Consider the following 12,460-nt stretch of genomic DNA (forward strand, 5'->3'; position numbering starts at 1 on the left):
ATGTTGGTAGTTTGTAGTGTTATCAATGTTTCATTAAGCTGTTTTTTTCACTTAAAATTAGCTTATGGTTTTTTTGACCACTAGAGAAGATGGTGTTAAATATTTAAATCCTGTTTTTACACATTCAATCAGGTCAGTATAAGATAATTTAATTGATCATGTAACGGTGAACAGATGGCAAGCATTTCAGAAAGTTTTCTGTGGAAATAAGTACAACCTAATACTAAACACATTCTCTAAGCTTGAAATCATGATACACCAATAAGTTCATTCAACATTTAGGAAAAATGTAAGAAGTAAGAATGACTGAAACTACTCTGGGTGGCCTTTTAACCGTGTTAAGATAAATGCATAGATATTTCAACTTAAATGTAAAAAAGTTTAAAAAAGCTGCAGTATATAGCTCGAGCTGTGAGGTTTCTCTGTATAACAGCACAGATATGCATGCACAACTGGCTAATAAGAGGTCTGCAATCTGTGTCTGAATAAAAGGTGCTTATTGTGTTAGAACTGTTTTGAGAATGGGAAACTTCGGCATTGGCAGATGACCTTGCTGCGCGTGCTGTCAGGCAAGAGCGCATCTATAGAGAACTCATATGTTTGCAACGAGTGACGAAAGGCTGTTAAAGGATTAGTTCACCTCAAAATGAAAATTTCCTAATAATTTACTCACCCCAATGCCATCCAAGATATCCATGTCTTTCTTTCCTCAGTGGAAGAGAAATTAAGTTTTTTGAGGAAAACATTTCTGGATTTTTCTTCGAATAATGGACTTCAATGGCGACCACTATTTTGAAGTCCAAATCAATGCAGTTTCAACGGTCTTTGAAGAGCTTCAACAGGCTGTGCACGATCGCAGCTGAGGAGGAGGGTCTTATCTAGTGAAACGATAGGTCATTTAATAAAAAAAAAAAAGTATATATATACTTTTTAACTGCAATTGTTCGGATTGAGCTAATCAATGCAACGCGCCGGGAACTATGTAATCACGTTGAAAGGTCAGGCTCGATGACGCCGGCGCTGGCAGAAGTACCGCCCCACTGTTTACAAAGCAACCAATACAATTTGAACTATCCTCCTTCGCACGGCGCCGCCCTGACAAATAAACCGCCGACACACCTAAGTGTGCGTGCGCGCACAGAAAGCCTCTCACGCAGCTTGCAATCCCGAATTTAGTTCTTTTTAGCGCCATATTGCGTTTAAACAATCAGATACACACATAATTATTTCAAAATATCTATCTTGGCGAGTATTCATATTCATAGTCGGTTATCTCCTAAATTAACGCAAACAGTCGGAAATCTGATCCTTTTTGACCAGATTTGATCATTGAAATACAGTCTGAACAATTTTATGATAGTCTGAGTCTAATTTATATAAAAAATGAACTTTCAATTTATGTGGCTATAAGCTAGATCAGGGGTCGGCAACCTAAGGCACGCGTGCCAACACTGGCACGCGGAGGGTTAATCGCTGACACGCAAGCAAGCTCGAGACGGGTGTATTTATTTCACTCAAATAAAGTACCACAGAAAATGAACAAAATGCATATGCTTGTTGAAGTCACAAATGTAAATTTTACTCCTCCCAAAATGCTAAAAAAAAACACACACGAATAAAAAACATGCGAGAGCGCGTTATAACGGCTCCCAGTTTATAGATATGAAAGCGCTGCTGCAACACGAATCTCTTCAGCAGCCGACTTGCATACTGGCGCAAATGAAACTGAAAGTTCAGCTTACATTCTGAAGCTCAACACACAGTTTATGTTTATTTATACTTGGGGGGGGGGGGGGGGGGGGGGGGGGGGTGTATATATGGGTTGTGGCACAGTGATGAACTCGGAAACTTAAAAATGGCACCTTATGACAAATAGGTTGCCGACCCCTGAGCTAGATATTAGAAAGGAATTGCACAGCAAAACAGTATTCGTATTGTGCTATGATTAGCCTATTATTCCAGTTTCCTTTGTTTTCACTCTTTCTTTTTCCTCACTACTAGACAGGGGAAAATGACAATGAACCAGATTACTGGTCACTTATGTAACCAGATTAGAGAAAGGCGTTTATCACATTCAATGCCGCCTGTCACTCTTCTCAGCCTGCCTTAACCCAGATACACACGGCCCTGCTCCACTGACAACCTACATACCATAAACATAAAGACATTTGGAATGCAGTGATGAAGCAAAATCCAGTGACAACATTTCACTGAACAGTGTGAGATGGAGATTTGTTTAATGGAATGTTGCTTTATTAACTGCATCTGTGGCATGTGGGACTGGTCTGTTAGAATAGGCTTTCATGCTTGGATGTTCATTGTTGCAGCACCTCCATTCTCAGTCTGTCAGTAATGCTCTGTTTAGTTCGAGAGTCTCTATCCACTTTATTTTTCAAAAACTGTGTCTGTTCGCGCATCATGCACTAAAACTGTTCGCGCTACAAACCAGCATGTTTATAATTAGCACAATATATTGAAATAATATTGTAAGAAATACCAGGCTGCAATATCAAGCAGCATAATGGGATGTTTTTACAGGTAAAAATAACTGGAAGCGAATGACACTGGAATTCAGACACATTCACTTTACAAATGGTCTCACACACTCTTATCTGAAAAATAAGGTGGATTAAAGGTGCCATGTGTCAGAATTTTTTTGTTAAAAATATACAACAAATGAGTTACACGGATAAAAAGAATGAGAAGAAATAAGGGCGATGATGTCATTAAAAAAAAGAAAAGTTATAGTGTTGAAGAGATATCAACCTGAATTAGCATGCTAAATTACTAGCCCCGGCCCGACAGATGTCATAATACCAGTTTCGGCCATGGGAGGCGGTATGCGGGCAACACCAGCCAAACTGCAATACACGAATAAGTCGCACGGCTTGTGGGCGTACTTGAACCTGATGTCAATCGTGTGGAAAGTACACCCCACTACTACAGTTCAATTCAGGGAAGAGAGCGGAAGAATGGCTGAAGCCCTTGACAAGAGACCCTTACCACAACCACCCGCTGCAGGGAAAAAAACGCACTCGGGATCTCAAATAAAATCAGATCGAAAAAGGAGCAGGACCAGAGTTAACATTGGCACTGCTTTCCATTGTTGGAAACAACTAATGGAAATGAAAGAAATGAGGTTCGATTCCGAACTTGCAACCTTTTCTTTTGGACTGGTAAGTAAGATACTGTTAGTATTTCGCTAGAAGTTTGTTTAATAAGTTTGTTTAGTTTTTTCGGGAAGTTATAACATAGAAGTGTATCGAAGGCTGTTCGATATAAATTCTAAAGTTAGCGATGGCTACATTGCAAGGTGTAATGAGAACTACGTGAGCTATATTATGTTTACTTAATTGCTTTCCTGAGGTAACTAAATCTGATATATTTGTTCTCCAGCTATGTTATTGACCTCTGCAGGGTGATTAAAAAAATGATTGGTCGGTATTATGTATGAGGAATACATTTTGTTAAGTTGTAGCATACTGTATCTGTCAACAGTGTTCGTGTGTTTTTACTATTAGCTAGTAACGTTAGAGATGATCGGTTCACGTGCGCTAGGGATCTGTCGTGTAACATTAACTTTTACAAGCGCCAAATCGGTATTTTTGTATGAATTGCGTAATAACATTGACAGAATCGGTGACGGTGAATTCGTGAGAGTTGGCAGCTCTGAATGGCGCTAGCTTGGTCAACAGCAGCGAATGCTGTCTGTCAAATTAATGTAATTCAAACTAACAATAAAAATGTAATATGAACAAAACGAATATGAACATTCACTGGTGAGGGGAGTAGCTTGAAGATGTCATTTAAAAATCACTTGACATCAACCAACGTTCCTCTGGAGTTAGTTGGCTCGGCTTCAGCTATGGCTCTAGGGTCGTTGTGAAGGTAGTGGCGGAGCATAGAGACTATGCTGTTTCTCGTTTGTTACTCTAGAGTAGATCAATTCACTTTCTGGAGGTAGACTGCCCCCGTCTGGTATGGAATGTGGAGTATGAATTAATTTTTTTTGCGGATATTACACAAGGCACCTTTAAGCCCCTCGTTCTGAAAAGCGCATTGTGCTCTGACTGGTCAGCTGGACCAATGTGTTGTGATTGGCCAACTCAACTGCTTCGAGTGGGTTTTGGAAATGTCACACATCTTGCCATAACTGCGAATTTCAACCATAGACTAGACGTAAAGAAAAATATGGACGTAGTGTCCGTGACATCACGTAGGTTTCTGAAGAGCATTTTTGAAGCCCAAAGTGGTTGCAGCCGGGCGACGCCATCTTGGCAGCGCGTCACCGTCCGTCTTTTTACGGTGTTGTGATAAACTGAAAATGGGCAAAGAGGCGGGATTAGCTGAGGTGATGTGACGGCTAACAGAAAGCAGACAAACAGCTAGTAGTGACAGCAGCGGCAATCCTCCTGTCACTCAAGTGGCCACGCCCTTATTTATGCAGAACCTTAAGGCTTAATATCATTTAAACAGATGAGTTACAAAAAAATTATAAAGAAAGTTCTGGGAAGAAAATTAATGACTAGAATCAAAGCATTTCAGTGAGTTCAGAAACAGTGCTTTGCTTACTGATATAGAGAATTACTCCTTTTAGAGTTTACTTTGTGCTTTGTGACTTTGCAGACCTTTTTCATGCTTAAACAGCAACTTTACACAGTAGAAATAAGAAAAAATGAAAAAACATAATAGGTCCTACGAGAATAACTGGTCAAACAAGAATGGCTTGTACAGTAATGCACTTACAATGGAAGGCTGTGGGGAAGCCAATGCCCATGAATAAACATTTAAATATTGTTTCGAAAGAAAAAGCAGTAGTAGAGCTGCATGATTAACCATTAAAAGAACGCGATTTGAATCTCGATTCAAACACCCACGCAATCTCCTAAATGACAACGATTCGCCTGTGTCTATTAAACCTTTGACAAAATCACACCGTAACATTCAAATCTGCGAAGGTTCTGCCGCTGAACCAGAGACAGCTTCACAGTCTTTTCAACATCGTAGTATCGTTATTTCTGTGTTACAAATATTCATATAATCTCAGAAGACCTGGGATAAAGGTCAAAACTGGAATCGGAAGCGATCAAAATGAAGTAAATCACCTTTTGAAAGTAGCATGGCGCTTAAAATAACAATTTTACTGATTACATCATTATGCCATAATGTGAATCAAGTGAATGTTAAAAATATAAATGTCATTGAATCATTAATTCAAGAGGTTCGTAAAAAAAATAAAAAAAACGCTGATACATCCAGTAATGAAACAAAAGTATTTATGAGTGAGTCATTGAATCATTTATTCAAACCGATTAAAAAAAAAATCATTCATAGTCATTAAACATTTTAAATAGACTGCAGCAATTAACATTTGTCAGAACACGTCTAGTAAATACCATGTTGTTTTGTTAAATTGTTTGTGAAAAAATTGATTCTCAATTTATCCAGAATTATCTAGCCAGCAGCCAGATGACTTTCCTATGTTAACCATGTAATGCTCATAACCCCAGTAACTTTCGTATAATATTTGTGATAGGATACCAGAGAGGGAAGTAACTTAACCATCCACAAAGTACTTTTCCATTGATGCTAACTCCACACACAGGATACACGTTGGTGGACTCATAACAAAGTTTTTCTGTCTAAAACAGTATTCCTACTCTCACCACTAAAAGGATGATTTAGACAGCTTTTATAGCTCCTATAACACAATTTTCTAAGAGGCATTAATATAATTTCTTGACCAGAAATATGAGTCACATAGACTTCAATAGTGGTTTACTTTAAAGAAGATTCTTCTTTGTTTTTTACATCATCTATATAAAAAATTGTCTTGGCACAATATCGTTCTATTTAAGGGGAAATATACTGTATATAAATACACTTCCATTCAAAAGTTTTTGAAAATCATTCTAATATGCTGAATTAGGTGTTCTAATATATGTGAATCAATACAGACGGAGAAGAATTTGAGAGCAGAGAGAACATCAAATCAATGTTTCATTATTATGAAACTTGTAAGATGATATTACAGTCTAATTTAAGCTAACTGCTGGCTGCAAGGTGGATGTGAAGCTAACAAGCAGAATAATATGGCAATGAGCATCCGCATACAGGCAGCAACTTTCACATTTTGTGCTACAACATTAATAACAGCTCAAACGCTAATTTCAAAGCCAGTGTTTTATAAAAAAATAATCTGCTCTGGTCACAACAAAACTAGCATACCTTGTTGATGAACAAACTGAAAAAGGCATTATTATTACATAGTTATTATGTATAAATAAATACTATTTATTATTTATCAACACTATTACTGTTGTCACTGATTTTGTCAATTACCAAAGAAGGAAAGACATGGGAACATAAGATCAAAAGACACAGTATCATACTATGGTGCAAGCTTGGCTTGAACTTGTACCACTCAAAAGAGAGCCAGGGGCTCAATATAACATGTTCACATGCACTAACCACTGCACCTTGGTTCAGAGATCATTTATAAAGTGAGAAATCAATTAAGTGGCTTGATTAGTTTGACTACCATTTAACTAACTCGCATTTCTTTCCGCTTGGGTCCAGGTTAACTCTTGGAGTGGTTCTATAGAGATCGGCGTTACTGCGCTGGACCCAGCCGGTCTGGAATTTCCCAGCAGTGCCACAGGGCTGAAGGGGGGCTCGTGGATCGTGTCCGGGTGTTCTGTGCTGAAGGACGGCCGCTCAGTCCTGGAGGAGTACGGTCGGGACCTGGACCAGCTGGGGGAAGGGGACCGTGTGGGGATCCAGCGGAATGGGAAAGGAGAGCTACACCTGTGGGTAAACGGGCAGGACTGCGGCACAGCAGCCAGTGGACTTCCTTCTCGTTTGTGGGCCGTGGTGGACCTCTATGGGAAGTGTACCCAAGTGACTGTGGTAAGCTGTGAACCACCACCTGAAATGGAGGCGGAAGAGAATGAAGAGGCGGAGGATGAGATGGTATCGATGCAAACGGTGTCCATAATGGCAGATGCTTGCCATAGCCATGATGATAGGGCTGGATCTATCATGCTGTCTGCAGCTGCTGCTACAACAGCCGTGAAGAATGGATCAGCGGAGGAAGGTAAAGCTAGACCACATATTATCGAGTGATGGAGAGGTCTTCAAAAGTAGTTGGGTCAATAGGGGCTTTTGCACTGGAAAAACCTTTACATTGTTACGAGAACTATTGGTGGAAGTGCCTGTTATAATTCAATAGAAATAATTATTAACAACAGTTATTAACAATTATTAATAATGAATTAAAACAAAACTGCTTATTCATATTTTGAAAACTTGTCCACAAAAGATCTAAGTCACGTGGTGCTTTGAAACATGCAGAAATATGCATTGTGACACCCCAAATACTTGATATGGTATTTATTCATAAATTCATGATATTTTAAATATACATACTGGTCAAAAGCTACTCCAATATACTCAGCCGTTACTCCAGTCTTCAGTGTCACATGATCCTTCAAAAATCATTCTAATATGCTGATTTAGTTCTCAAGAAACAATTCTTATCAATGTTGAAAACATGCTTCCATAAATAATACACTAATAATTGTAATTATTCTAAACTTTGTACCCGTTGTGTATATTTAAAAACCTTTTTGAAAAAAAATATTCAGATGTGTACACTAGCATGTATTCAAGTTGTAAAGAAAATGTGTTATACCTAATATACCAGATGACATTTTTAGGGTCATTCTATTAAAGCTTTTCTTAAAACCAACATAAATTAAAAAAGAGTAAATTTCTAAGAATATGGCACATGAAATTTTACTTTTTAAGATTTTTCCATTTCTTCATCACGGACACTCTAATATGTCATCGGCCCATTTGTAATGAACAATGCTCACTTTCTCGTTTTCTTTTCTCATCAGTGCCTGAGGTGTCCAGGACGCATAGTCGTCCGGACAAATTTCCAAACAACTTTGAGCCTGATAGTGGTACGTCACTTCTAAAACCAGCCTAAGTTAGTAATCATTGTTAATCTGCGTTGTCAGTGTGGTTCACTCTATATTTTGCTCTTTTTTTCCCCTGTTGTCCTCACAGTTTTGACTGAGCATCAGTTATTTGATGTGTTCAACAATGCCATTGTCTCTCTGTATCGTTCGGAGGATGAGGGTGGAGAGGACTTGGGGGTGGGAGGTGGTTGCTCTGACTCCTCGAGGGGTGGCACAGGAAGTAGCGGTGGTGGCAGAGGAACAGGAAGTGATAGTGGCATTGGTGGCGGAGGGACAGTTGGAGGCAGTAGCAGCAATAGCAGCCCAGCGGGAAGCTCTGGTGGAGCAGCGGGACTGGGGGTGGCCGCTGGTGGCATGATGACCAATGACGCACTGCTGTTCCATGAGAAGTGTGGCACGCTGATCAAACTAAGCAACAATAATAAGACAGCAGAAAGAAGGAGGCCGCTGGATGAGTTCAATAACGGAGTCGTCATGACCAATCGGCCACTCAGACACAATGAAATGTTTGAGGTATGAGCCTTTACATTCTAAATGTGATGACAGCCTTTATTATATAGGTGTTAGTTGCGGTATTTTTAGGAGTATTTTCTGTGGAAAAAAACTGTATGTATATAATTATATGCAAAAGTGTTAAAAGTACTGCGAAAGTGTGTCTAGCCTTAAACAAAGTAAAGGTTTCCACATTTAATTGTGCAGGTTTTAATAACATTTAGTATTTAGCAAGTATAGAATTTAGTATTATATCTATAGGGTCAGATTTCCTAACAGCTTGTGCAAGCGCAAACCATCTTTTGGCCTTAAAAAACTATTGTCAGGATTTAGTAAAGAGAATTAGTGCTGAAAAGGTGTGGACAGGGTTATTTTTGCGGCTGACCTTATGTCCCTTTCAGATGCAAAATTTATGGGAGGAGAGTATTTAAATGAATCACGCAAGGTGATTTACTAAGGTTTGAGCTAGTCAATTTACTGGTATTTGCACCATTATTTACCAACCAAAAAAAGCATTTCTTTGTGTTGGGCATTATGAAAATGTTTTGGATGTGTTTTTTAATTTGCGTGTCGTCAGTAGATATTGCACAGAACTTTCCACTCTTACAGGCACTTTTTTGGAATTGCGCTCTTGTGCTAATATGCCCCGTTTAGTAAATCTGTCCCCAAGTATTTAAAAATATATATATATTTTTTTTTCACTTTAAAATTGACTATTGATATAGCTTTTAAGATTGATGTCAAGGGATGGGAAATACTTTCTCATTAAAGTTGCTTTATTGATTTTATATTTTAATTTATTTATTTATTACAAAAAATATTATTTTAGTACACAAGTTAGAATAGTCTTTAATGACTATTTTCTGCAATTTTCAAGAATATGGAGACAAGTTGTATAAATATGTATGTTAAATATTTATTTACAAATCAATGATCCTTCAAACAATTATATTCCTTCACTTGTTTATTTCAGATTCGCATCGACAAACTGGTGGATAAATGGTCTGGTTCCATTGAGATTGGAGTGACAACCCACAACCCAAATAATCTCGACTACCCTGCAACAATGACCAATTTACGCTCAGGTACACTCTTTATTATCAATAAGCAGTTCTCACACAACTATCTCAATGTACATAACAGGTACATTTATATTAGCGATGCGTGGTGTGGACTGGAGGTAGCTAATGTGTCCGACAGCTCTTTGAAATAACGAAATCCCATTTTTCATCACATTCTTGTTGTCTTTAAGGCACAATCATGATGAGTGGTTGTGGAATTTTAACCAATGGGAAGGGGACTCGTCGAGAATACTGTGAATTCAGCCTGGATGAACTCCAGGTAGGTTGCCTGATGGATCTGTGAGTTTTATGTTCATCTCATGCAATCTAATACTCAAGATGTTGTTGTCTTTTATAGGAGGGAGATCACATAGGGCTGATGAGGAAAGCCAGTGGAGCTCTGCACTTCTATATTAATGGCATTGATCAAGGTGAGAGTGGCACTTCAGATCTTAGCAATAAGAGATTCACACTTAGTTCAGAATGTTCTAAAATACTTTTGCAAAATGATGTTATAGGCGTTGCAGCCAATCAGACCCCTGGCGTAGTGTATGGAGTGGTGGATCTGTATGGCATGGCAGTTAAGGTCACCATTGTCCACAACCATAACCATAGTGATCGTTTACGCCGCAACAATGCCATCATGAGGGCGCTGTCACCTGACGTGGGCCGACCTCGGCCTGCTCTCTCATTGACTCCTGAGCCTGATATCCCCGACCGCTTGCTTTTTCATGCAAACTGTGGGCAGAAGGCCGCAATCATCAGTGATGGCCGCACTGCTTTACGGCCTCAGTGAGTTCATTTAATCCAAAAATATTCGAATTAACTGATCTCTACTTACTGAATTAATAGGGGCACTGCATTGTGGGGGCAGTTCAATGAAATGTTGATCTCTGGTGCAGTGCGACGGATGACTTCAACCACGGCGTTGTGCTTAGCAACCGTCCGTTGCACTCCAACGAGGTTTTCCAGGTGCGCATCGATAAAATGGTGGACAAATGGGCAGGCTCTATAGAAATTGGTGTGACGACTCATAACCCCACATATCTTCAGCTACCATCAACCATGACCAACCTGCGCTCAGGTAAGACACTGCCATAGCTACTTCATAGGTAGCACAGCTGACTGAATAAAGAGCTCATGAGTCAAGGCCACCTTACCTGTTGCATCAAATGCAAAATTCAGTGTTGGCAGATAACTAATCTAATGCAATGTATTCTCCACAGGAACCTGGATGATGACAGGAAATGGTGTCATGCACAATGGAACTACAATTCTTGATGAATACGGGCACAACTTAGACCGTTTAAAAGTGAGTTGGAAGCCTTGCTCAATTTTTTTACTTCTGTTTTCAGTCTTTTTAAGAAACTTCACATGAAATGAACAATTACTCGTTCTTATGTTGTTCAGAATCTATATGCTGTTATATTTTCTGTGGAGCACAAAAGGAGAATTTTGGGAAAACCTTAAAACAGGTTTTTATTTTTATTTTTTTACACAAGATTTTAGTGACCAGACCAAATAAAAACAATTGTGACTATGTCAGTGTCTATTTTGTGCATACAACATGGATAAGCAACAAGTAAACATGTAAACATAGTGTGCAAGCACTTCACCATAATCAAAAAAATTATGCAAGAGTAGTAATATGTAATTTTGTTTGGTGGAAATATTGAGAGGCAGTAGAGCTGTACGATTCTGGAAAAATTGAGAATCACGATATTTTTTTGTGTTTCAAACAGATAACGATTCTCCCAGACAACTAAACCAAATAACATGTAATTTACTAGAGGTTCTGACAAAATGTTAATTGCTACAGTCCATTTAAAATGATTATTGAAAAAATCCGTTTGAATAAATAATTCAATGAGACTTCAATTGTTTTTAACGAATCTCTTGAATGAATGATTCAATGACAAATAAGTTTTTTTAACAGTCACTTGCAACAATGTAATAGATAGAATCATTATTTGAAGCGCCATGTTACTGCTCTAGAGGATTTTATATTGACGTGCCTCTTGTGAATGTTTACAGGCTGGAGATACAGTGGGAGTTGTCCGAAAGGAGGATGGGAGTTTGCATTTCTTTGTGAACGGAGTGCCTCAAGGCCCCGCGGCCTGGAATGTTCCGTCCAGCGTGTATGCAGTGGTGGACCTGTATGGACAGGCTGCTCAGGCCACCATCATGGATGATATGGGTGAGAGCAACAAGGATGGAGTAGAAATGAAAGAATGGTAGACACCTTAAAGTACAGGCCTTTAGTTAAAAATCTCTTTCTCTCTCTCTCTCTCTCTCTTTTAGCCGATCTCCCTCCCTTGCCTGATGACAGTTCTGAGGGCCCTACTGCAATGTCTCCTGGTAGCCCATGTTCAGTTTCGGGGGGTTCAGCTGCCAACGACCTGCGCTTTCATCAGCTGCACGGCACAAACGCAGTCATCACTAACGGAGGCCGAACGGCACTTAGGCAGAACTGCCGTAGCGAGTTTAATGATGCCATCGTCATTTCAAACAGGTTACATTTGTTTTAGCATGATCTCTTTTAAGTGCTCTTAGATCATGCTGGTTCATCCTAATGGATCAGACATCGATTAAATGAATATTTTATGTTTGTGTGTCTCACTGAGCAGGTGCCTTCGGGATGGAGAGCTCTTTGAAATTGTGATTCAGAAAATGGTGGATCGCTGGTCAGGCTCAATTGAAGCAGGTGAGCTTTTATAAAACACCCTAATTCACTAAAGAAACAATAATTTACTAAAGACTTGAGTCTTGCGTATAATTTTGTCACTCAAACCACTGCCTGCTGCTGCTTCTGATTGCTTTTAGAGGGAAAAGCTGCCTATAACTGCTGGTCTAGGATCAGTTTTCTCTGTAAAAAAAATAGCATATTGGCGAAACAGATTTGGCAAACAATCCAGTGCGTGT

The 12,460-nt window shown here is 39.1% G+C and overlaps 1 protein-coding gene across 2 annotated transcripts in view; it reads left to right on the plus strand.

The window, feature by feature from the left end:
• Positions 1-12,460, plus strand: part of neurl4 (neuralized E3 ubiquitin protein ligase 4) — a 32,972-nt gene that overhangs the window by 3,749 nt on the left and 16,763 nt on the right. For both annotated transcript variants that reach the window (XM_077200980.1, XM_077200981.1), the window contains exons 2-13: positions 6,580-7,096; positions 7,902-7,967; positions 8,074-8,498; positions 9,451-9,562; positions 9,730-9,818; positions 9,897-9,969; positions 10,057-10,330; positions 10,441-10,622; positions 10,765-10,850; positions 11,573-11,735; positions 11,840-12,050; positions 12,166-12,242. In XM_077200980.1, the coding sequence (XP_077057095.1) occupies positions 6,580-7,096; positions 7,902-7,967; positions 8,074-8,498; positions 9,451-9,562; positions 9,730-9,818; positions 9,897-9,969; positions 10,057-10,330; positions 10,441-10,622; positions 10,765-10,850; positions 11,573-11,735; positions 11,840-12,050; positions 12,166-12,242 (2,275 nt within the window). The remainder of the gene's footprint in view (positions 1-6,579; positions 7,097-7,901; positions 7,968-8,073; positions 8,499-9,450; positions 9,563-9,729; positions 9,819-9,896; positions 9,970-10,056; positions 10,331-10,440; positions 10,623-10,764; positions 10,851-11,572; positions 11,736-11,839; positions 12,051-12,165; positions 12,243-12,460) is intronic.

This window comes from Siphateles boraxobius, unplaced genomic scaffold (genome assembly GCF_051911475.1).
Source record: "Siphateles boraxobius isolate OS27281-9 unplaced genomic scaffold, OSU_SipBor_1 46, whole genome shotgun sequence".
NCBI classification, from domain to species: domain Eukaryota; kingdom Metazoa; phylum Chordata; class Actinopteri; order Cypriniformes; family Leuciscidae; genus Siphateles; species Siphateles boraxobius.